This window comes from Drosophila tropicalis, unplaced genomic scaffold, assembly GCF_018151085.1.
Source record: "Drosophila tropicalis isolate 14030-0801.00 unplaced genomic scaffold, ASM1815108v1 contig_593, whole genome shotgun sequence".
Classification (NCBI taxonomy): Eukaryota; Metazoa; Arthropoda; class Insecta; order Diptera; family Drosophilidae; genus Drosophila; species Drosophila tropicalis.
This window is the reverse complement of record NW_027173070.1, coordinates 1,863,093-1,888,167: the sequence shown is the minus strand read 5'-3', so window position 1 is coordinate 1,888,167 and position 25,075 is coordinate 1,863,093. Positions and strand designations below refer to the sequence as shown.

General features: G+C 42.1%; 2 protein-coding genes and 1 long non-coding RNA gene across 5 annotated transcripts in view; 1 reads left to right on the top strand and 2 right to left on the bottom strand.

Moving 5' to 3' along the window:
• Positions 1-214: 214 nt before the first annotated feature.
• On the bottom strand, positions 215-5,439 carry LOC137576910 (uncharacterized). 3 transcript variants are annotated; one of them, XR_011032341.1, is made up of 4 exons: positions 5,312-5,436; positions 4,962-5,209; positions 2,660-4,906; positions 215-2,600 (listed from the first exon to the last, which is right to left on the bottom strand). It is a non-coding gene; the product is annotated as an uncharacterized lncRNA (long non-coding RNA). The 3 variants fall into 3 exon arrangements; XR_011032340.1 differs by having other exon boundaries at positions 215-2,579; XR_011032339.1 differs by having other exon boundaries at positions 215-4,906; positions 5,312-5,439.
• On the top strand, positions 5,025-11,448 carry Nup214 (nuclear pore complex protein Nup214). Its single transcript, XM_068290249.1, is given in 9 exon segments — positions 5,025-5,928; positions 5,985-6,123; positions 6,183-7,360; positions 7,362-7,907; positions 7,971-8,152; positions 8,209-8,550; positions 8,611-11,100; positions 11,102-11,260; positions 11,329-11,448. Coding segments are annotated over 9 exon segments (5,097 nt in total). The 5' UTR covers positions 5,025-5,892; the 3' UTR covers positions 11,354-11,448.
• Positions 11,449-12,002: 554 nt separating this feature from the next.
• The window catches only part of sli (slit guidance ligand), a 61,454-nt gene continuing 48,381 nt past the window's right edge, over positions 12,003-25,075 (bottom strand). The window contains 12 exon segments of the mRNA XM_068290248.1: positions 12,003-15,720; positions 15,722-16,324; positions 16,397-16,539; positions 17,467-17,626; positions 17,686-19,210; positions 19,279-19,422; positions 20,473-20,544; positions 20,617-20,985; positions 23,588-23,659; positions 23,758-23,976; positions 24,061-24,214; positions 24,295-24,452. Coding sequence (XP_068146349.1) covers positions 14,218-15,720; positions 15,722-16,324; positions 16,397-16,539; positions 17,467-17,626; positions 17,686-19,210; positions 19,279-19,422; positions 20,473-20,544; positions 20,617-20,985; positions 23,588-23,659; positions 23,758-23,976; positions 24,061-24,214; positions 24,295-24,452 — 5,122 coding nt within the window. The 3' untranslated portion in view covers positions 12,003-14,217.

Genomic DNA, 25,075 nt, shown 5'->3' with positions numbered 1-25,075 from the left:
GATAACACCGATAACAGCTGATAATTTAAAATATGGCCCTGGAATGACAAGCTAGTGTGACCAGTCGGTTGATTTGTGGTATTTTGTGAGTTGAACGCTGCCGGTTAAAAACGAATGTACCATTACCAAGTGGTCTTCCGAAGCAACAGCTTCAAAGCATAGTGGTGGTACTTTTCAAGTGTGAACATAAAAAAAAAAAAAAAAAGGCGCAAAATTCAAATCAAATTCCACAGACCAGTGGAAATATTTTTATTTCTTCTTTATACAAGAAATATAATAAGTGTGAATCAAGTGGAATTAATTCTCATCAAAACGGGTAAAACTACCCACAAAAAGATGGCCACCGAGGCCAGGGTGACACCCGCATCCTCGGAACGGTACTCTGCAAAAAGAAGTAAACTTTCCCCGACAACCCAAGCCAAAACAACGGTACACGAAATAGGAATGATTGCAGAAGAAGTTGAAATGGAAGTTGATGTAATAAAGGAACAAAAGGAAAGCGAGGATAATATGAATACACATGACAACGGTACACAGCACGAAAGCAAAAACAATGCCACAAAGGAACTCAACGAATGTATGTATAACAACACACACAAAGGCCCCTACATCGTCTACATAGACAAATTTGACACAAATGCAAGTGAGTCGAAAATGAGAATTCCAATAAATCCCCTAGAGCTAAACGCGGTGTTACTTAGGCTCAAAGTAAAAGACATCCTAACGGTCAATAAAATAGGCTATGGTAGATGTAAAGCTGAGTTCAAGTCAGCAGAGGCAGCAAATAATTTATTAAATTCTGATTTAAAAAAAAACGGTTATGAACCCAAAATACTTAAACACTTTTTATTCAAAACTGGAATTCTATTCCAAATTCCGATACGTTTTTCAGACGCGGAACTAAAAGAGTACATCAGCTCTGCAGTTCCAATTTACGAAATTATACGTGTAAAAAGGAAAGAAAGGGATGTGCTGGTCCCCACGAGTAGGGTTAAGCTTATCTTTAGAGGAAACAATATTCCAACAGAGATAACTTTTCTGTACTCCAAGGTCAAAGTAAATCCCTTTATTCCCTTCAGCCAATGTTTTCGTTGTTTCCGTTTTGGCCATTTCGCTCAGCATTGCAAAGAAAAGCAACAAAAATGCAGCACCTGCTCCCTAGTTCATACAAAAGAACAATCTTGCCCCCAGACAATCTGCATAAACTGCAAAGAAGAACACATTGCCACACACACAGAATGCCCTGCTCGAAAAAGAGAGTTCGCCATACAAAAAGCCATGACTATGGAAAATCTCTCTAGAAACGAGACAAAAATTAAATACCCCGCTCTCTTTCAAAAAACTAGTTCCATAAACACAAACGACCTTACGCTTTTCCCCACCCCACAATGGCAGATTAGCTCTGACAGTAACGCGATCCAAAACAACACACAAGTCGTTGCAGAACATATGCACAAACAGTTGCCCTACAACAAAACAGTCAAAAATACCCAAAATAGAAAAAATGAAGAGAGAAACGCTATGAATACCATGAACAGCTGGAATGCGGTTCTAAGTGATCATAGAATCTCCCTCAATGAAAAATATGTCAACTCCCATGCCAACCAAACCACCAACGCCAATCTCACCCCCAGACCTTCCACCTCCAAATCTAACGACAGAGTTTCGGCTCTTGAAACAGCCGAAGACAGTCTATCAGCCTTATCAATGGAAATCTCAAAATTTCTAATAGACCAAAATTCTAATATTATACCCGAAGCCAAAAATTTCCTAGAAGCCCTAAGAAGTAGAATTGCTCAAACCAACTCGAAAATAGATTTACTAAAAATAAATCAAATTTACTAATATTAAATCTTTAGACCATTTCTTCACGCCTTATCTTATTTCCTAAACTTATCTTCTTTTAAGATGAGAATTCTACAATACAACATACAAAGTCTCACGTCAAATAACAATAAACATCTCCTTGAACTCTATCTTATCAAAAACGACATAGATATTGCCATACTCTCCGAAATCTGGATTACTGACAATGCCATGTGTAGCTTAGCTAATTACAATTTTGTTTGTAAGCCCCGCTCTGACGGCTACGGAGGGGTGGGAATTTACCTAAGAAAACATATACGCTTTAAGCAGCTAAACTGTCCGAGTTCTGTAGAAGCAATAGGCATCTGCACAACTAATCTAAAGCACAACATCAGCGTCTTTAGCGTCTATGCACCACAATCCTTAAACAACGATGAATTTGAGGAAGGTTGCAAGGACATAATATCGCTGGCAAATCAATCCACGGGCCTATCGATGATAGGCGGAGACTTAAATGCAAAATCACAGATTTGGGGTAACAGCGTACAAAATCCTAGAGGAAACATCATTGAACAACTGCTTTTAAACTCTGGCTTCTTTTGCTTAAACAACGGTAGTCCAACCTACTCTCACACCCCAGCCTACAGCTCAGCATTAGACATCACCCTAGTCAATAAAACTAATTTGCAATATAACTGGACAGCAACGAATTCCAAGATTTCCAACAGCAATCATTTCCCGATCACTATTGAGATAGAGGGAATTTCCTCGTCCTGCAATAGAAAAATAATCAACTATAAAAAGGTAGCTCAAGACTTTGCACAAATTGATATATCCACCTTAGAAAACTTACCATATACCTCAATCGCAATCACATCGCAAAACACAATTAAAGTAGATGCCAAAAATAAATACCTGCCAAAGAAATACTGGGACGAAAACTGTGAAAAACTTTTCAGGATTAGGAACGCGAGCAGACAAAAGTATTATAAATCGAAGCTACATACGGATGCCCTAGAATATCTAAGTAGCAATAAAAAATTAAATAATTATATACGAAAAGCTAGGAAAAACAACATGGACAATCTTGCAGAAACCCTGTCAAACCCTACTACTATAAAAGATTCTTGGAAGATAATTCGCAAACTGAAACTATATAAACAGACAAAACCCTCTAGGGCAGAAACCTCAGTAGAAAACTACGAAGAATTCCTTAATTTAATAGCCTCTACACCCGACACACCTGGTTGCACACAAATATCCGCCCCTGAAGCCAGCCTAGACAACTCAAACAGGGCTAGCTTCTCTAACAACGATCTACTGGCTTTTCTTAAATCGCGTAATCCTCATTCCGCGAAAGGACTAGATAATATCTCATACAGTATGCTTCTCTCCCTCCCAGCTGCTCAAACCCAAAAACTGGTAAGCCTACTAAATGAAACTTTAGATACCGGCATTATCCCAGATTTTTGGAGAAAAATTAAGGTTGTACCTGTCCCGAAAAAAAAACCTCGACTCCTCAATCATAACCAACAACCGACCCATCTGCCTTCTAAGCGTAGTCTTTAAATGCCTAGAAGGTTTGATAAAACCCAAAATGGAAGAACACATAGCCAAATACCAAATACTCCCCCCAAGATCTTATGCTTTTAGGAAAAATCACTCCACTTCCCACTGCATTAATGATGTAATCAATAATATAGCGAGCCTCAAAAAGCGGGGTTTCCATGTCACCGCAGCAGTGCTTGACCTGAGCAAAGCTTTCGATGCAGTGAATATTCCCATCCTAGGAAAAAAACTCACTGATCTGGACTTTGAGCAGATACACATCACTTTCATCATCAATTTCCTCCGGAAAAGAGTCCTCTCTATGGGAACGATAGAAAAAACAGTGAGCAAGGGAGTGAGTCAAGGCAGCTGCCTTAGCCCCATCCTTTTCAATATCTACACAGCTGAACTACACAACATCACCGATACACGAAACAGCATCCTATTCCAATATGCTGATGACTTCTTCTTAATAAGCTTCCACAAAAACTTCTTAACAGCCAAAAATAACTTAGAAAATCTAGTCAATAAATTCAGCGAAAAGTGCAATAAAATTAATTTAACCTTTAACCCCAATAAATCATCTGTGATACATTTTAACTTAAGAAGACAACCACTGAATATACTGTGCAATAATTTAGCTTTAAGAGAAGTAGACAAAGTAAAATACCTAGGTAGACTTATTAACGCAAATAACTCCTCTATAGACCACATTAAAAAAACCATAGCAAACTCTAACCAGACAAATATGTTCTTACAAATGCTGAGTGGATGTCGTTTCGGAACACACCCCACTAAGTCTTTATTACACTATAAGGCATTCATAAGGCCAAAATATGAATATGCCTGTACGTCTTTCGCTAATATATCTAAGTCAGTCATGTCCGCCATCAACGCCCATGCCAATTTCCACCTCAGAAAAGCACTGGGTCTCATAAGATCTACTCCAGTCAATATAATTTACCATCTGGCAGCTGAGCTCCCTCCTGAATTTAGAATTAAATTCGCCACAGCGAAGGAGCTAGCAAAAATCTTCGCCTACGGGCTACCAGCGGCCTCTCTCCTTAACAGCCCCTTCTCACCCACAAACACAAGCTACGGCAGAGTGTACAATGAGTTTAAATATATCTTAGACAGAATTACCCCAGTAAATTCCCTTCCTGCCTCCACTAGAAAAATCTCATTCTATACAAACTTCTTTAAGAACACGGCCAGAAACAAGAAAGAAGCTAACAAAGACATTGTGCGTGCACTTCTAAGAGAAAAAACTAACAAACTCCTCTCCCACAACTATGAGCTGATCTACACTGATGGCTCCGTATCTGAAAATTACACAGGCAGCGCATTTGTACATAGACAATCAAACACCATTCAAAGCTTCTACACCAACAGAACGCTGTCCTCACTGACCTCTGAACTCACTGCCTTAGAGAAAGCCATAGACTTTGCAATACTCAAATGCATGCACAAAGTAGCCATTCTAACCGATAGCTTAGGATCTATACAAACGCTTATTAACCCGCACTCTAACAATTGTATATCACGAAGAATCCTGGAAAAGATTGAAAACAGTTATTACATAACATCAGTTGAGCTTCACCACATACCCAGCCATGCCAACATTTTAGAGAACGATTTGGCAGATACCGCTGCCAAAAACGCCAGACTTGAAGGCACATACATACAAGTCAGCTGGACCCTCAATGACGCCATCAACCATATGCTAAACTGCATTAAATTAGAATGGGAGAGAAAATATAGTACCTTCTGCATTGAACGCAATAAAGGTTACTGTCTTCTTTTCCCATATGTCAAGCCGCATCCTTGGTTCCACAAGATGAATGCTTTCGGAAGACTAGAAACAAAACAATTGAACAGAATAATAAGTGGACACGCCTTCGATAAAAACACCTTGGCAAAAATGAATGTCTTTAACGACGCATTATGCGATACTTGCAACACCGTTGAGGATATCTCCCATGTTCTACTGAAATGCACCAAATTCGCTCACATTAGAAGAGATTATCCTACTTTGTTAAAATACCAGGACATATATCGTCTCCTCGCTAACGAACCAGTTGATAACTACATATCGATAACACGATTCACACATGCCACTAACATCGATCTCTAATTTTGCACGAAACAACACAAATTCACCACTCACACATACCACACTTCCATCATCGATTCACATACATATCACTATACACACACACACACATACACACTCACCATTATCATTCACACACGACTAACCGCATGTGTCTTCACCATCCAATAATATATCCATCGAAAACATATCGATATATCTCTGCGATACTAAACTAAAAAGAAAACAAAAACAAATACATTTCTTGCAGATTTGCTCCAGAAGTTACATTGAAATTTTTCACACATTCGCTGTGGCGTTAACCCGTTCGATACGGGAAGGCCAAATAATCCTTCCATAAATTACATGGAAGTAACTTAATATAAAAAAAAAAAAAAAAAAAACGAATGTAAATCGAAAGATTTTCATAAGAAATATAACTAAAAATGGCGCAAAATGCACCTAGTTGCAAGGACACACAGGTAATCCGCGGCACCTAACCAATAAGTGGCCAAACTAAACCTTTAATTGCTTGCAGGATGTCCAGTTCAAGTTGCATGACAAATTTGTCACTTTCCTAAAATGTGGGGAGCCTCGCAGCAATGTGAAACTTTTGGCGGTCTCAAGCAGTCGCGGATTGCTCTTTGCAGGGAATCCCACAGCACCAGAATTAAAGGGTATGATCAGTCGCATGATATAAAAGGAATTCTATAGTCAATCTAATAATATTTTGCAGTTATTCTTCTTAAGGATTTGGTTGATAGCAAGACAAATGGGAAACAACCACTGGCCAGATCCGTGCAATTGCCCAGTGTCCCCAACTATATGTCCTGCAGCAGCGATGGCAATCTACTGGCCATTAATTTCACCCAAAATGGCACAAGCTTGTTAAACATTTACTTGGTGCCTTCAATGATGAACACTCAGGTGCAGAGTGTCTATAATATACGCCTGGCCCCGGAGGATTATGTCTATGCGGCGCAATTGTTGTGGAATCCAGTTATGGCAAATAGTCTGGCTGTGGTGCTAAGTAACGGTGGCCTGGGCATGTACTCCTTGAAGGATGGAGGTAACTTTGAGCTCCATTCCCTAGACAAGAGTCAGCAGGTGAAATGTGGCTGCTGGTCACCGAAGGGCAAACAAATTGTCTTGGGATTTCCAAATGGCAAATTGCAGCAATTCAAACCAGATTTGACGCCGGCAAAGACTTTGTTGTGTCCCCCAAATGTGCATGAGGGACCTTTCGATACGCTGGCCATTCAGTGGTTATCCACCTATCAATTTGCTGTGATATTTCTGCAGCATGGGGAGGATTGTAATCCCTCGCTGTATATAATGAATGCCCCCAAAGCGGGCACCCCAAGTTATGTGAATTACTATGACATTTGCTACAGTCTCAATGGACCAAGGAACCATCAGTTCCATTTCACACATATTCCACAATGGAATCTCCTACTGGTCACCTCAGCCAATGGCGTTGAGGTTGGTGTCTTGGCTACCTACGAGACCGGTGATACACCAGCTTGGCAGCAATTGACGCTGTTGGATGAGGCACGCATTGAGCTGCCATTGAGTGAGATCAATCAGGAGGAGACATTTCCGCTGGGCTTTGCCTATGACACATCTGCCACCCATCAATTGGTGATAAATGAGCAAAAGTTACCCATTATGCCTATGGTTCATGTTTTGGGCACAGATGGCCATTTGTTAAGTTTCAATTTTTTGAATTTGCTGACAGGAGCAGCTTCAGTTTGTTCACCTCCACCGCCTGTAACTGATAATTCAGGGCAATTTCGTACATTGGATAAACTACTACCAGCCAACGAGGAGCAAGAGCAGATAAAAACTAATCCTCAATCCGCTCCAGAACCACCAGTTTCAGCTGCTACTTCGGATATTTCCTTTGCCTTCACCCCCCAATACAGTGACCTCGACTCCTGCTCCGGCCAAGGATAAGCCGACTTCGTTGTTCTCTGGCTTTGGAGCTAATCTTAGTAAAACTCCGTCTGCCTCTCAGTTGAATTTTGGTGCCCCAGCTGCTCCTTTAACCTTTGCTGCAGCGGCACCCGCACCCGCTCCACCAGTAGCAGCAGGATTCGGTGCAGCTGCTGGTGGTGGGGCTATGTTTGGTGGCATGAATCTGGTGAAACCGGCTCCCGTTCAAGTTCCAACTCCGGCACCGGCTCCAGCTCCCCTTGCAGCAGCTTCAGTTCCTGCTCCAGCACCAGTTTCCGTTCCATTGCCTGTTGTGGCGCCTCCGGCAAGCGTAATTAACACCAAACCTCTCTACGAGATTCCCCCCACTTTCACACCGACAGCAGAAAAGGCATCATCGCCTACAGAGGTTTTGCCATTATATGATACGGAACCGATTATAAGAGAAATGATTGCCTTGGAGATTGAGATGTTTAACCAGGATCTACAAAAACAAAAGGCCAAGACGCAGGAAATAATTAAAAAGGTAAAGACGATTCTCCATTCTTCATAAACTTGGATACTAACCCGCTCTCTCTTCACTTAACAGATTGAAGCTCCAGCTGCTTTGAAGGATTATGCCAAACGTCTCGATGATTTGCAAGAAATCAGTGATCAGGCCTTGGATGTGGACTTTGAATTGGATGTGCAGGCTCTGCGTCAGGGTTTAAATGAAGCCTACGCCATAGTGGCAGAATGTCGCAGCAAATTAGAGACATATCATCAACCAGAGTAGGTCCTTTGGGCTGTTCCTCCTGTTAGTCGATCTCATTGATTCTCTTTTATAGAATAACCCGCTTGATAACCTCCAACGCGTTTGATCCCAGTAATCGTCGCACCATTGCACGCCTTCAAAGTTATGTGTCAGCCAATGAGGCGCAGTTGCTGGTGCTGCAAGAACTAGTGGACACTCAATGGGAGCAGTTCCAGGATGTGGTGCGACGCAATTCCAAATCCCAAATGCACATTCCCTGTCTGGAGGGAATCTATCAGCGATTGACACGTCTCCAGAATAAAACCTCCGATCAGAGAATCAAGCAGAATATTATCAAGGCCAAGCTAAAGGAACGCGGATTGCTTCAGGCAGCTCTTCTGGATCAGGAGAATAGTCGCAACCGCACCAATGAGGCGTTAGTAAAATTAATTACCTTCTTAACTCAGGATATTAATACTTTTATCTATATTTTTAGGGTTGACAATTTAACTTCTTCCATACTTTCGATGAATATTAGTCAGGTGGTGGATCTAAATCGTTCCAAATTGAGTCAAACCAAATTGGAGAGGATTCGCTCCTCCATAGTGAATCAAAAGATATCAGTCATCAGTCCACAGCGTCCGGATCGCATTGGTTTGCAATCGGAAGTGATATTGGAGACCAAACGCAAGGCTGATCTCAAGAAGAAGGCGGCTCAAGCTGCAGCAGCAGCCGCCGCTGCGGCTGCCAAAGTGCCCAGCAAGTCGAACAAGGGTGTCCAAGTGGTTCAGGCGGTGACCACCCCGACAATTGCACCACAATTGCAGAAACCAACTGCATCCAAGCCTTCGCCGATGGTGTCGATGGACAAGAAGACCACTGTAAGTTCCTCCATGCCAGCTTCATCGGCATTTGCCTTTAGCCAGAGCAGTCCATTTGTAAAGACTTCTGCAGTGACCACCACCACGGCAACATTGACTACAGGAAATTCGCTCTTTGGTAGCAATTTTAGTTTTAATCAACCGGCTGCAGTTGCTCCCGTAGGAAGCGCAAAGCCTGTGCCTGCATTTGGCAATGTAACTGGCTTTGCCGGCTTTGGAGGAGGCTCCACCATCAAGGAAATAGTGAAACCCACACCATTTGCCGGCTTTGGGGCAAGTGTTGTGCCCAAGCCACCCGACACTGTTAAACCCAAAGAGGAGGCACCTATCGAAAAACCACCGTTAACACCCAAAGTGGATAAACCTTTTAGCTTTGCTCCAGATAGTTCTACAGGAACAACTCAAACGCCAGCCAATCCACCACCTGTTGGCTTATCTACTTCCTCGGCGTCTGCCTTCAGTTTTGGAGGATTGGGCATAGCTCTAAGTGGTGGAGGAGGAGCTGCAAAGCCAAAAACTGTAAGTGTATTACTTGGGCAGAAGCCAACCACTAAGGAGACCGCAGCACCTACCCTTGCCCCTGCCGCGACGTCATCTTCTGTCACTCCCACTCCTGTTACCAGTAGCAGTTCCTCTGATCCTGATGCTGGCCTCTTTGGCTCCATTAGTATTTGTAAGCCACAAGTCAAGGACTCCGTTGGAGGAGAAGTCAAGACTGCAAATCCTTTTAGTGGCTTTGGAAACATTTCAAGCATGACAAGTTTTTCATTTGGCACAAAAGATGCCCCTAAAGTAGTGACCACAAGTGCATCCACACCAGCAGCCACAACAGCACCACCCGTGACCACCACAGCTTCCGTGACTGCAGTAACATCTGCAGGAATATTTGGTCAGGCTTCATCCACTCCCGCCTTTGGATTGCCAACAAGCACAGCGGCTCCAAATCCTACTCCAACTGTGGCTCCCACTACGATTGCTACAACTGCTGCCACTTCAACGTCCACTCCGACTTCCACTCCCACTGTTGTTCCATCTGTGACCACAACAATTTCCACTGCAGCTGTGACCTCTACATCGACCTTCTCCTTCTCGAACGCGTTTAGTAGTCTTAGCACTTCATCCAATTCAACTACAACGTCAGCTCCCGTCTCTGTCTTTGGTGGCGGAGGACTCTTTGGATCGACAGCTGCAGCAACAACAACAACAACAGCGCCCACCAGCATCTTCCAGCAGGCAGCAGCTGCAACCTCTAGCTCCACCCCAACTACAGCCAGCACTGTGACCACAAATATTTTTGGCAATGTACCCAAACCGGAGGCAAGCGTCTTCGGAGTCACATCCACACCGGCAGCAGCTCCTGCTGCAGCTGCACCGCCAAGTGGCCTGTTTGCCGCGGCGGCAGCTGCGACAACTTCGCCTTTTGGTAGCACTTCTCCTGGAGGCAATGCATCATCGGGTGGAAATATCTTCGCACAGGCCGCTAAGCCAACAGGATTTGGACAAACAGCCGGTTCGCCAGCTGCTCCAGCAACTACATCTATTTTTGGTGGTGGCACCAGCAGCAGCAATTCACCCTTTGGTAACACTTCTATATTTGGAGGAGGAAGTCAGTCTCCAGCCGGTAATACCGCTGGAGGTGGACCAACTGGAGGTTCAATTTTCGGTCAATCGGTCTTTGGTCAAGCCACTCCAGCAGCTGCCCCGGCGGTGGCCAGTGGAAATATCTTTGCCAGTCCGGTAAGCTCGTCACAGCAATCCTCTGCTTTCGGTGGAGGAGGATCAATATTCGGCACTGCCTCCGGTACTGCTGCCTCTCCAACTTCGGGTGGTTCTATTTTCGGTGGCGGCAGTAGCTCGGGAGGATTTGGATCCTTTGGATCCACACCAGCTTCTGGTGGTTTTGGCAGCGGATTTGCTCAGACGGCCGGCGCATCGGTGGCCCAGACTGGCTTTGGATCACCGCAGCAGCAACAGACATCACCACAGACAACTCCGGGCGGATTTGGAGCCAAACCCGTTTTTGGAGGTGCTCCTGCCTTTGGAGCCAGTCCCACTTTCGGAGGAGCAGCCACCTTTGGCAGTCCCAAGGGATTTGGTGGCTTTGGTGTCACCCCCCACAGCGGCCTCACCTCCGGCATTCGGAGCGCCAGCCAAGCCAGCGGAAGGCAACATTTTTGAGACCCTTGGTGGTCAGGAATCGGGTCTATCCTTTGGTAATCTTGCCCAAACGGGCAATCCCAATGCCATGAAACCAGCCTTTGGCGGGTGAGTACCCTCCCCATAGATTATGCTGATTGTTTGAAATTTTGATCTATTTCGTTTTATATTTTCAGATCGAGTTTTATGAACTATCGCTAAATGTGAAATGCGAAACCATTTTATGTCCAATTCGATTTGTTTTTGTCATGTGAGGTTAAAATTAAATTCATTAAGTAATAAATAGTTATATCCGATTCGAACTTATCTCTACTGTCGACCTGCCATTTTATCAAATCGCGTCCTTTCGCCCTGTGCGTGGATTGGCGTCCTTCGGAGTTAAAAAACAAAAAGAGATAATATTCTCGAGGCCATAATTCCACGAGGCGGGGGTATTTTGTGAATTACTTAGTAGGAAATTAATGGCAATTTCGATATTCTTTTTAATTGACATCACTAGATCCTAAAATGTCTTTGAAAAGTGGAAAATATTGCTCCAATCTTGTGGGTAATTAAGCGTCATTAAATTCCCTTTACCAAGGACTATCGCTGGTGCAAAGGACTTCTTAAAAGCCGGGTAGCTAAGATATCCAGGATTTTTTGGATTCTCGCGTTTCTTACTGACCAAGAAGTGTACTTTTTGTAGCATACTTTTAGGGTGCAAATGGTCTTTGGTAAATAGTTTCAGGTCTTACAAGTAACGCAATAGATGGTTATAGCTCGACCATTTTAAGTACTTTACGAATGTCTTTTCGCCAGCAATTACTATCAGGACTGTCAACAAAAGTTGACCAGAAATGATTAACATTGATTTGGTTTTGTTGTTTTTTGAACATTTCTTTTGTTGCCATTTTTATTAATATGAAATAAATATTACACGCAGAGAAATCAAAGTCACAATTCGTTCGATTTGAATGGTAATGCTTTATCCGTTATCTGATGCCGCTGAATAAACTAATAAAAACAAATTGATAATGTAAATTTTTTCCATTTCTTTTTTTTTTTTTTGTAGCAAACAGCTATTAAACATTTGTTGTTGTTGTTTATAATATATATAAATATATATATTTGTCAATAGGTTACACATATATATAGTATATGCATATAATTAGTGCACATAATTTGTAATAATAATGATAATAAACATAAAAAATAATACATACAATTAAATATATATATATATATATATTTAGACGGGGAGGATAACCTCTTCCATCGGATTCTGATTTGTTGTTAACAAAAGTTATTTTTAAATTGCAGACAAAATCAGAGGCGTCATACATACATACATACGTGCATATATGTATATATGGGATATATAAATAGTTGTGAAAAATAGTTAAAAAAAAACATTTTACATATACAATATATAGATGATATTCCGGCAAAACGGAATCGCACCACAGAGATATAGTTATTACATACATACAGCATACATTATATAGATTAGTATAAATTATTATAATAATAATATATATATATATATATAAATTGTTGTTTTTAAATGCAATTCGTTTTTGTTTTATAATGTTTTCGTTTTTGTTTTTAGAACTAACTTAAGTTTAGTAAATTTGTGTTAATTGTTTAGAGATTTACATGCGACTACCCAGCTTAGATGTTTTATTTTTGTTATCCGATTTATGTTTAGGTTCTGTTTTGTTTTTATCAAATACTTATTATGTTTAATGTTTAATATTAGTTACGCTTCGTTTTTGCACACATTTTTTTGTTTTGTTTCTTTTTTTCTTTTCTTTTCTTTTCTTTGTTAGTTACTGTTACTTAATCTAGGAAAAACACTTTTTGCAACAGTTATTTTAGGTTTTTAGTTTGTTAATCTTGAAAATTCGTTACACGTTTCATTATTTATTCTTTTGCAAGGGGGGTGGAGGGGGCTTTGCTTTTGTTTCCAAGGAGGTTGGAGAGGGGACTTTGTTTTGTTTCGTTTCTATCAAAATACTTTTGAGCAACTTAGTCTAAAGAATTGATTCGTTTTTTGTTTTACTCGTTACTTCTTACTCGTTGGCGTTTAAAACGCCTGTTACAAGTTGTGTGTGTTGGTGTGCGAGATTGTAACTACTGGTCATGGGGGAAACAACTGTTTATCGTTTTCTATCTACAAAGAAAAGTTTCAAAAAGGACTACATCCAATTAAAGGTGCGGGCAAGGATTCTTCTTTAGACGATTTGGGGAGGGGAATGTTTGATGCATTCTAATTAGAGAAAAGAACATGCAATGACTTGCTTAAAGCTTGTGTATGCGGAAAATAAATAAAAGGAAGAAGGATGGAAAAATACGCTTTTTTGTTTAGTTTGTCTTTTGGCAGGGGCTACGCTAGTTTTGCGTTACATAGTTTTTGTGGTGTGGTCCAATTACCATTATAATTGTCTCTGTTTTTTCTTTTACGTCAAGTATTATGTACATCGCCCTGGGTAGCTTGCACTAGTAAGTATATATATAATATATATAAAAGGTTATACATATACATATATGCCAAAAACGAGTTTCAACGAGTGGCGAGTTCCTGACTCGCTGCATTTCTCTTTCTGTTACTCAAGTAGCGAGTTGATGCATTTGCTTTTTCTTGTTACTTGAGTAATGAGTTCTCGTCTCGCTACATTTCTGCCTCTCTCGTTACTCGTTGGCGTTAACCCAAAGAAGAGTTATAGAGCATAAAGAAGCGGGAAAATCATTTTCTGTTCCTGAGGTTCAGGAAGGACCATACGAAAGGCAAAGAAAGCTCCTTTTTGATGGACATATACATACATATATATAGGTATAGATTATATAGAGTAGATATACGAGTATATATGTGTTGAATATGGTACGATATATATATATATATAGATGAGCAGGAGCTGTGTAGTAGTAGTAGATATTAAATGAAGAGTAGTAAGTATAGTCGATGACCACATGAGATGACAATGATGACGAGGAGTTTTTGGATTTGGTTGTGGATTTAGAGTTAGAGTGGATGTGGATGTGGGAGGGGCATTCGATGTACTTGTAATCGAATACCCATTGTTGTACTACCAGTGCAATATCCGCAACTGATCCAAAATGCGTTGCTTGAAGAATGTGCCCAGCATGCCAAAGACTGTGGACACAGCGGCAATGCCCATCATGATCTGCATGACGCAATGTATCCCGGATAGCTCTTCCTCCGTCTGCTTGTGCCTGTGCCGTGCCCGATGATGACGTCTTCCGCCGCCACTTTCATGCAGCCGCTGCAACCTCTCGAGATCTTCATCGAATTGCGGTATTATGGCCAAATTGATGACCTCCGTCTTGGACAGAAGCTGCTCATTGGCTATGGTATGCGCTTCGGTGCCACCACCTTTGCTGGTGGCCTCATTATGTTCCCTCTCCCGCTGCTTCTCCAGCTCCCGCACACGAGATCGCTCATCCAGCATGGTATTATCGCGACTAAAATCAAAGTCACGACTCAGGGAGGGTATCAGGGGCGGCTGTTGTTGTAGGGTACGTGACGAAGTGGGATATTCCGCCAGGTTGACTTTGGTAAGGAAATGTCCTCCAGGTTGGGCGGCCAGCAAAGAGCGTGGTGTAGCCGCCTCTCCACCTAATCCACCGCCACCACCCGTTGTGGGTGGCAATTGATCCCGGACACGGGTCTCCTGGAATTGATTTTTCTTGATGCCCAACACCTCCGACAACGGGCGATTGATCATCGGCAGCAGAGAATCTGAGGTGGGGCGAATTATGAATGAACCACCTGGTTGGGCATTGGCCGGTGGCTCTAGGATTTCCGGCTGTGCCGGTTTTGGTGTGGTAACCACATTCGTTGAACTATCCTCACCAACACCTGATGCTCCACCGGCACCACGCTCTTCATTATCCTCACTATCTGTGTAAATGGAATCATCCGATGATGATGAATCATCCGATGATGCGCTATCCGCGGTCTTTGTTTGCTCTGGTTTTTGTTTCCCTGTAAATTTGTGTGTCAGATTCCTAATCGGCTCGTACTTGGAGCTCTCCGAATCTCCACGATAAAGCAGCGCCACCTTGCCATCGGGTGTTAAAACAGGCGTAATCTTTGGATGTGGCGATGGAAAACGATGACTGCTCTCTGGATCCGGTGACAAGGCATCGAAATCGGTTAACGTTGGCTTCTTCTGTTGTTCCGTTTGCTCCTTCTCCGGGCCCTTATCCGTTTGCTCATACACAATGCTCACTTTGCCCAATGGCGTTGATATAATCTTGATGGCATCATTGGCATTCTTACGGAAGTAATGATTCGAATTCTTGCGCTGTGCGGAACTGGAGCCAAAGAAGCCAGCGTTACCTCCATCGCCAGTATCAGCAAACTCATCATCGACGCCGTCATCGTTGTCCTCCTCGCCATCCTCATCATCGTTAGCAAAATGGCCGCTGCTCTCGCGCAGATCAATCGCAGTGCTCGGCACGGCCACCGCCGGTGAGGCTTGACTTTCGGTTAGCAACTTTTTGCGTATATTCTCCAATTGACTCTGACGATAACTGGAACTGGGTCGAAAACGAGAACGGATCGAGCCCCCCAAAACCACTGCCCTCCTCATTGACAAAGTGTTCTTCATCGTGGGATTGTGGTCGTGGGGCTAGACGTGGTCGTTCTAAAGCAATTCTCTCGTCATCTTCATCATAGCCCATGTCTTCCTCTTCTTCCTGCTCCTGCTTTGCTGTTTCTGCCACTAAACTCTTAGGATTGGGAAGTTGTTCAGGTTCCTCGTCATCCTCATCATCTTCTAAATCATCTAAACCATCATCCTCATCATCATCGTCGTCATCTAATTCATCATCATCATCATAGGTTTGTTCCATAGGATAATCTTGATCCCCATCCCCCTCTGCTAAGCTCTCCTCCTCGTCCTCCTTCTCCTCCACCGTCTCCTCCTCCGCCCCTTGGCTAGTGTTATGCGTTAAACTAAGACTATGATTACTACTACTACTACTACTACTACTAAAAGTTAAATTTAATTGTGTTCCTAAACTAACATCTAAGCTGCTATTGCTCGTCGTTTGGAGCAATTGGGTAGTCGCATCTTTCAGTCAGTAGCATTTCTTGCTGCATCCACATTTGCGCACAATATCCAAGTTCTTGATGTACTTGCGATTATTGCTGCACACCATGCGCACCTGTAAGAATCGAGAGATTAGAGAGATTAGCCTCGCCACAAAGATGGCTTTTCACGGGGATTTTTCGCTTACCTTGCGCCTTCTGACAATCTTTGCTGCACAGCATTGATTGCCACAGCCGCCCACGCATTTGGCATATTTCAGCGGCTGCCTGGAACGGCAATCGTTCTCTGTATAATACTCACGCACCTGCTCCTTCCGACACGTGGAGGCAGCTGACAAAAAAAGAAGAGAAACCAATGCAATTAGCAATGACTGTGGTCAGATAATTGAATTTTCTCCCATCACCCACATCTAACGAAACCAATCTTCCCCTTCCTCCTCTCTTTAAGTGTAAAATGAAGATGAGAATGCGGCAAATATATGTGTGTGTGTGTGTGTGTGTGCGGGCGGTGTGTGTGTGCGTGTGGGTGTGGGTGGCTGTGTTTGCGTGTGTGTTCTAATGAAAATTTATAAGGAATTCTCAAGCGAACTTTCCAACAAGTTAACAAGTATTCAAAGGAACCAACAAGAGACTTTTTAATTTGATTCTAAATATTGCCTTGCTCTCTACTATTTACCATTTACCAAGGAGCCAATCGATTTGCGTGGGTTTTTTGTTAGGGTTTAAGCGTCAAAGGTTTTCAAATGGGTCATAAATCTTCCCCTTCCCCTGATGGATGTGGCTAGTGCGTCATTTTACTCACAAATGTATTTTTTATTACCCCTTTATATGACTTGGCTAAAACGGTAAGGGTTTGGTTTATTGTCTAAAGGATTTCTCATGCGTAGGTGAAATTTAGTTAGTCTGGCTTGGATTACAACTTTAATTAGAGTTACTTTAAGGTAACGCAATTATAAGAAGGTAGGAGAGAAATTTGAATACGAAATTGAGAAAAACTTTATGAATATATTCACATTGCCATTTAAAACATTCTCCTACTCTCCTACTCCTTGTCGTAAAGGATTCATATATCGGAAGACTATATTACCCTAGCGTAATCCTTCTAATAACCCAACTGTTAAGTCCTCAAAATTGAACAATTGAGCAATTTCCACATAGATTCTGTTTCAAAAATCGTTCTAATTCGCTTGAATAATTCCCATGAGTTATATAAGAATGATTGAATGTATGTATGAGAAGCATTTTATGTGATATGTACCAGTGATTGTTGGGGGCTCTGTGTTGCCCTCACCTTGATCGCAGTAGCGGCCTCTTTGGCCGTGTTTGCATTTGCATTGGTAGCCATCCCTGGCATTGGCGTTGGGTACACAGCGACTGCCACGACGGCATTTGTTCTCCAGGCAGGGGTCAACAGGTTCCTTAATAGAAACTAAATGTTAGTAAAAAGAACTTTAACTTTCTAATCTCAGGCCTTTACCTCTTTGATGTGCGGTGTCTCGTCCATAAAGTCCTGCTCATCGTCCTCTTCCTCGGCCTGTTCACCCTCGAGGAGAGCACAACCTGGTGTGATCTTCTGCTGACGCTGGGCATTGCCAAAGTCAACTAGCTTGTGATTGATCCAAACTTCTTTCATGCAGCCCTTGAAACTGGTTAGATTGCGTATTTGCCAATTTTTGTAGGCCTGTTGAGCAGGATCCACGGGCAGACCGCCCAGGAACATGGGTGTGGTTAGCTTCAGATAGTCCATTGACCCCTCATTGATTATGGAACGTGCCAATCCGCGATCCACACGTAGGGTAAAGTTCTTTTTAATGGCAATTAACTCAACAGCATGATATTTGCCGTCGGCAACCATTTCGAAGCTATACATGGTTGATACTGGATAATTGCCCACATCGTAGCTAACACGTATCCGTCCATTGAATAGCTCCACAGCCAAATGGGCATCCTGCCCGTTGTACATCAAAATGCCATTCTGTTCGGCACTGCTAAAGACAATGGTGACGTTTGCCTCGGGCCTTGTGCGCAGCGGTTCCAGTTCCACAAACGAATTGTTATGGACGAAACTAATGCTGGTCAGATATTCACACCACTTGCCCGTATAACCGGGATGGCACTTGCACAGGTAATCCGATCCAGCGGCATTTGGTTGAAAGCAAACGCCATGCTTACACTCATGATTCTGACACGGTGAGGTCTGTGGATACATCATCGATATCATGTTGTGGCCCTCACAATATTTGCCCGTAAAGTCATCCGGACACTTGCACACATAGTCATTGATGCCGTCGATGCAGGTGCCTCCGTTTTGGCACATGTGATTCTGGCAATCATCAATATTATCCGTACAATTGATGCCATGGAAACCGGCCAAACAATCGCAGCTATAATGTGTGAAATGGTCCATACACTTGGCTCCATTGGCGCAGGGATTGAACTCTTGACTGCAGAATTGAATCTTCGTATCGCAATATTCACCCGAGAATCCTGGTTGGCACTCGCAGGTGTACGACTGGACACCATCAATGCAGGTGGCATTGTTCTGACACTTTGTCTCGCCCAGACAATCGTCAATATTGGTCTCACAACGAGCTCCAGTGTAGCCAGCAGCGCATTGGCAACTAAAGCGTCCTTCCTCCAACACCGTGCAGGTGGCATTATTACGGCAAGGATTACCATAGCAGGCATCGATCATGAATTCACAATGCTTGCCATGATAGCCCGGCTGGCACAGGCACTGATATTCCCTCTCGGGCAGGGCGACGCATTGAGCCTTATTCTGGCACGGTTGCTCATAGCAGGCATTGCATTTGGCCAAGATCTCATTTCTCACCTTCCCCCGGCATACGAAATTCGATGAGGGTGTCGATAGAATTAACTTATCCTTCATTTGCTCCGGCTCCGCACATCTTGCAATGCCTGGCTCAACATAGTCCAACTTGATCCAGTCCGAGAACCATTTCAACGAGCAATCACAATACAAAGGATTACTGCCAAGTGCGCTAAATAAAAAAGAGAAGGGATGGAAGTCAGTAACCTCCTTGAAGCCTATTCCAACCATGTTACTTACATGTGTGTCAACGATTTGAGATCCTCGAAGGAGCCTTCCGGCAGCATTGATATGCGATTGCCGTGCAGTGAGAGCACGCGCAAGTTATTTAGTCCAGACAACGCATGACGCTGCAGACACTGCAGTTTATTGTAGGAAATGATGCTGAGGAGAATAGGAAAGGAAAAGGGCACAAACCCGAGAAAAAGAAAAACGTTTACAAATTGCACACACAGTCAGATACAGATACCCAGCACTCCCAATCCCAATCCCAAGCCCAAACCCATTCTCATCCCCATCCCAATACAACAATTGATGAAGAAATGAAAGTAATTGCAAAACGTTTTACCAAATAAAACCAAAGAAAAGGAGAAAAAAAGCGACAGCTAAACTTTGATTTCGGATAGCGCACATATTCCTCTAAACGTCTGAAGCCAAGGCACAGTGGGCTAAATATGTTATATAAGGGCAAGACTAGTTTCAGAAAGTCTAATAACCTTTTGGTGACCCCGACTTGATAGTTCTCGTTTGAACTCAACAGTTTTGGTATTCCCAATGTGGTCTGGGTAATTTCAACTGGAACCTTCTGATCTGACTACATATAACATTTTGGTGACCCCGACGTCCTTGTGATTCATATATAACAGAAAAATGTATACACATCGGTGCGTTGTTAAGTATTTTTAAGCAGATGGTTCCCAGTTGAATTTCTAAGAATTTACAATCATAAGAATTTGTTGGCAATTTTCTTCGTATCAAAAAATTTGGAAATATTTAGCTTCGTTCTATATTTTTGGCTGAACTAGTTTAAAATTGCTTTATATACATGTATCATAGCATATGAAATCTTAGAATTATATACTTTTTTTGACTCTTCAACCACTGTGCAACTGCTAAGCGACGATGACGACAAATGCTTAAGCACGAGTCACGACTTCGTCTTAACGTTTCGGAATGAATTTCGTGCCTGAGCCTTTTGCCCAAAAAAAAAAAAGAAAGAAACCCCAAACCTGCCCCCGTCTAACCATAGACCAGACCCAAGCCCAGGTCGACAAACGTTGCAATTGCCGCAAAATTGTGTCAAGCCCTCTTGAGCTTTTCGATTTGTGGCCTTTTTCTGTATAGCTGGTCGAGCAATTAAAAAGTCATTAGGTATAAAGTCCTAGACCCACTCCCCTTTTCTCCCTTTTGTAACAAAGTTTGCAAAATACTCACAGTGTGGATAGTTTGGTCAGATTGGCAAAAGTGTAATTGGATAGGATGGTGATCTGATTATTGCTGAGATCACTGGAAAGAGAGAAGAGTTATCATTATTAGTTGTTTAGCACTTGCAATGGCATTTCCATGCCAAATACTCACAGTCTGGTTAAACTCCGCAAGTGTCGGATACGCTCATAGTGTATTTGCTCAATCTCATTCGATTCGAGATACAATTCCGATGTTTCGGCTGGAATGCCGCGTGGTATTTCCTTCAATTGATTGCGTGAGCAACGTACCACAGTGCCGGTGCACGTGCACGATGGCGGACAATAGCCATCGCCCAGGCATCCTTCGCTATTCTCGCTGCTGCATTTGAATTCGTTGTGGGGCAGATCCTTGATTTGCACATCACGTACCTTGGCTGGGGCAGCGCAACGTGCTGTCCCACCGTTCAATGATTTTTTACGTAACCAATCGGCGAACCAGGCCAAATGACAATTACAATTGAATGGATTCGATGCAAGGTTTCTATAAAAACGAAAAAAAACAACGAATAAATAAATAAATAAACCCCCAATCCAATAGATAGATAAATAAAGCGGGATTTTACAATTCAATTAGTTGTAAAAGAGAACGACAAACAAAACCGCGAGAGAAATTTCAGATAAGATAAATGGTTTACAACCCAAAAATGGGAGTTTTTCGAAAATAAAATGAATGACTTTGGGTTACATCACACGAAAGCATTTAGTTTTCCATGGCATAAATTTGTTTAAGCTGATTAAATCTGTATTAAAACTAATCTAGTATAAATAACTGATAGTGATGTAAGTCAATCTAACTCTAACTTATATAAAAGACAATTTGAATGATTCTGTTTAAAAAAAAAAAAGGATTCTACTTATTAGTTAATCACACCAAAGCCAGAATGTCTAAAAAATTATAATTCTAACAACCCTTAGCACTTATCCTTCTACATTTTATTATTATTATTAAGAAGTTAAGGCAAAATCACAATTTGCGCATATATTATGTTTGTAATTAATTATTCATAGCATACTTTAAGGAACAACAAAAGCCTATTTAAACCGTATTTAACCTAGCAAAGACTAAATTTCCATTAAACGCTTTCAAGAGGGCGAAATGGAGTCTGCGTGTACGTGACAATATTTTATATTGGTGGGATCAAGAAGCAAATGTGTCGTAAAAAACTATAAAGAAGAGAGATGTGTCTTCAAAAAGTTCAAAATTTGCTTAATTAAACTTTTGTGTAGGCCCTTAGTTAGTTAACGTTAAAAGCAAAAGTTGTGGTTCAAGTTTTCAAGACTTTTTTGGAACGAGATGATGGGATAAGGGATTTTCTAGAACATGTCTATTATTACCATCAACTCTTTTAAAAAGGATTTCTAAAAGGATGCTTGGGAATCTCCAAATGTTTCTAGATTTATCTAGATTTTATAGTCTTACAATAACTTCAACGATAGAGGATTTGGGAATATCCTGCAAATTCCTGGTTTATAGTTTTCCCTTTCACAGTGTAATTTCCAAATGTTGCTTAGTAAGTTTTTAAATTGCTATTGTTGATTAAGCTCTATTGATACGTAATAAGTGTATTTTATGCTTTTCAATATTTTCTTTGTCATTTGGTTTCGCACTTTCTCTCTGACACTTTGCCTCTGCTCCTTGCCCAAAAATCAAATCACAGCCCTTGACTGGGGGTTTTATAAATTAATTATTTCCATTGTGAGTGTTTACATATATGTGTACATATATCCTATGCAAAGAAGAAAGTGGGTGGAGGGAGTAAGAGTTGGTTAAAGGGGGTGGGGGGCATACACATATGTTACACACTCTTTGGCTAGGGCTCCTCTTTAATTATGCGAGCGAATGCGAAACAATGGCGCACAAATTACATTGGCAATTCCAAAGTTACAACCAATCCGAGACGCTAGAGAGAGAGAGAGGGGACGAACGAGAGTCGAGAGTCCAGACTAATTTAATAAGCAATGCTGCTTTGTCATGCCATCAACGTGGCACTAGGCACCATTCCATTAGAACTAGTGTGTCTGTTTGTGTGTGCGAGATGTATGTAGGCCGCAGGCTCCTAACTAACACTTTGTGTGTGGGCTTTTCTCCGCCCTGCCACTCACTTACACTTACACCTTTGGATGCCTGCTGGCTGGCTATATGGCGTTTTTGGGGGTGTCATGTGGTGTGCCCGGGCACTTAATGAATTTCATTGAAGCTATTTATTAGCTACTTAAATGAATTTTACAATAATTTTAGATGAACACCGACGACCACAACAGAAGAGCAGCAGCACCTCATCATGGGCCACAGAACGCTTGCTCTCTCTGTTGCTCACTCTCTCTCTCTCTCACTTTATTGAACTCAATTTTAATTAATTAAATCATAGAAGACAGGAGCCCGACCATACATACATATACACATACATCCATCCACTGGGGGGGATGATTTACAAGCAAACACACAAAACAGAACACAACAAAACAGAACAGAACTGAGTTCGCACACACACACACAGAGAGAGAAAGAGAGTGGAAACGGTGGGGGAGTAGTTGGAGCATGTTGGGATCTCTTTCTTATCGCAACAGCAGGCAGGCAGGCGGCCAGGCAGCTCGCTGGCAGTCAGGCTGGCTCGTAAATTGAAGTTCAATTGAATTATATACAATACTTGCGAGTAGTTCTGCCTGATTTCCAAGATGATGCCAGACGAAGTTCAACTAGAGAACAATCAAAACCATTAACCCCATTTTATGTGATAGATAGGAAAGGCAGATAGTGGAAAAGAGAGTGGGGGGGTAGTGGGCAAAGCTAGGCAATTAATGCTTAAGCTAAATCATTTATCTATTAAAGTGGCCACAGAGGCGGCGGAAAAGAACAAGTAGGGGGCGAAGCGGTATTGATCCTCTCCCTTTGAGGTTGCTGCTTATCCCTTGGAAAAGTAAATATTACTTATTATAAAAGCTTGCATTGCTGATGTAAGCCCCCCTTCTCACTCTCTGGATATAACTAAGCCACTGTCTAGGCACTTGGAACACTTTTAATTGCTATGCATGGGCAGCATCTGCATCTGCCGCTGCATCTGGAATCTATTGGAGGTACTTACAGTGAAGTCAGTGAATTGAGATGTTCAAAGGAGCCAGGCATAACGCATGAGATTTGATTGTCATACAGATTGCTGCAATTGAAAATTAGAGGGAAAGGGAAAAATAATGTTAGAGATTACTCAATTAAAGGTTATAAACGATGCATTAGAGAAGAACTTGGTGAACTTACAGTGTCTTCAGCTGATGGAGGCCCAGGAACATTTTATTGGAGATTTCCTTAATCTTATTCTCACCCAATTGCAGATCCTGTATGCGTGAGGCACCCTCAAAGGCATTCGGTTCAATGCCAGTCAGTTGATTACGCTTCAATTCCAATTTAACCAAATGCGGCAGATGACCAAACAGGCCATCCGAATTGATGCGACCCAGTTCGTTATCGTTGAGCAAACTTTCGAAGGAAACGGAAATAATGTAGATCAAATGGAGGGAGGACAAACCAACCAACCAACCAACGGGAGGAAACAAAACTTACAGTTCAGTGGTATGCAGAGGAATGTCGCGTGGTATTTCCTTTAGGCCACGACCGGAACAGTCGACAGTGGTGCCCTCGCAATGGCACATTGAGGGGCAGTCAGAATCCATGCGGCACTCGCCGGACAACTTCATTCGCAATTCATCCCAGGAGCCTAAAAATGGGTGGGCGGGCGAGTGGGTTGAGACATATTTTTCTCTCTTATCCTTAGTCCAGAGTGTGGTGTGTACTTACATTTAAATTTCTCTTCGCGGAGCGATTCAATGCGACGACGATGCATCCGCTTCGGTGACTCACAGCGTGCTCCACTTGTCTCTATGGGATTTTTGTGCAAATAGTCGGCCAGCCAGCGTAGATTGCAGTCACAAATGAAAGGATTCTTGGCCAAATGTCTGAAAAGACGCAAAAAAAGAAAAGAAAATAAAAGTAGCATTGAGCATTCAACTGAATGGAAATGGTGAAAATGTGGGTGGGTGGGTAAACAGAACAGGGACGGTCGTCTTGAGACATCTTACAAGTGCAGTAAAGCCTTATGGCTACAACATTTCCGTTTGTCGTTGTTGTCGGTGTTTTGCAACTATTTAAAAGCAATTCCATAACCAGGGTTGACAACTTCTTAACAATTGTCATTAGAAAAAACTGCAAAATATTTGAAATTCTAATCGAAAAGTAATACAAAACGGGAACTTCTTAAAAATAATAAAATATTTTCATTTTATTAGTCATGCCCATAAAAATGTATACAATAATGCTTCTTTCGGTTCCTGCGACAACTCTAGGCTTATGCTTAGCCCACTCAAGCATAGAGAAAGAAAGAACTTCTCTAACGCAACAAAAAATAAAAAAACCCTTGGAATATTTCTTTACTCCTTTTACTCTTCATCATCATCATCTCATAGCACTTAAGGTCTGAGGTTTGAGGTTTCAGGCGTGTACATTTATCGATGCCAAAAGAGAGAATTCCCCTACTAAAGTCCACGAGACCACGACGACCACGACGTCTTTTGTTCGTCAA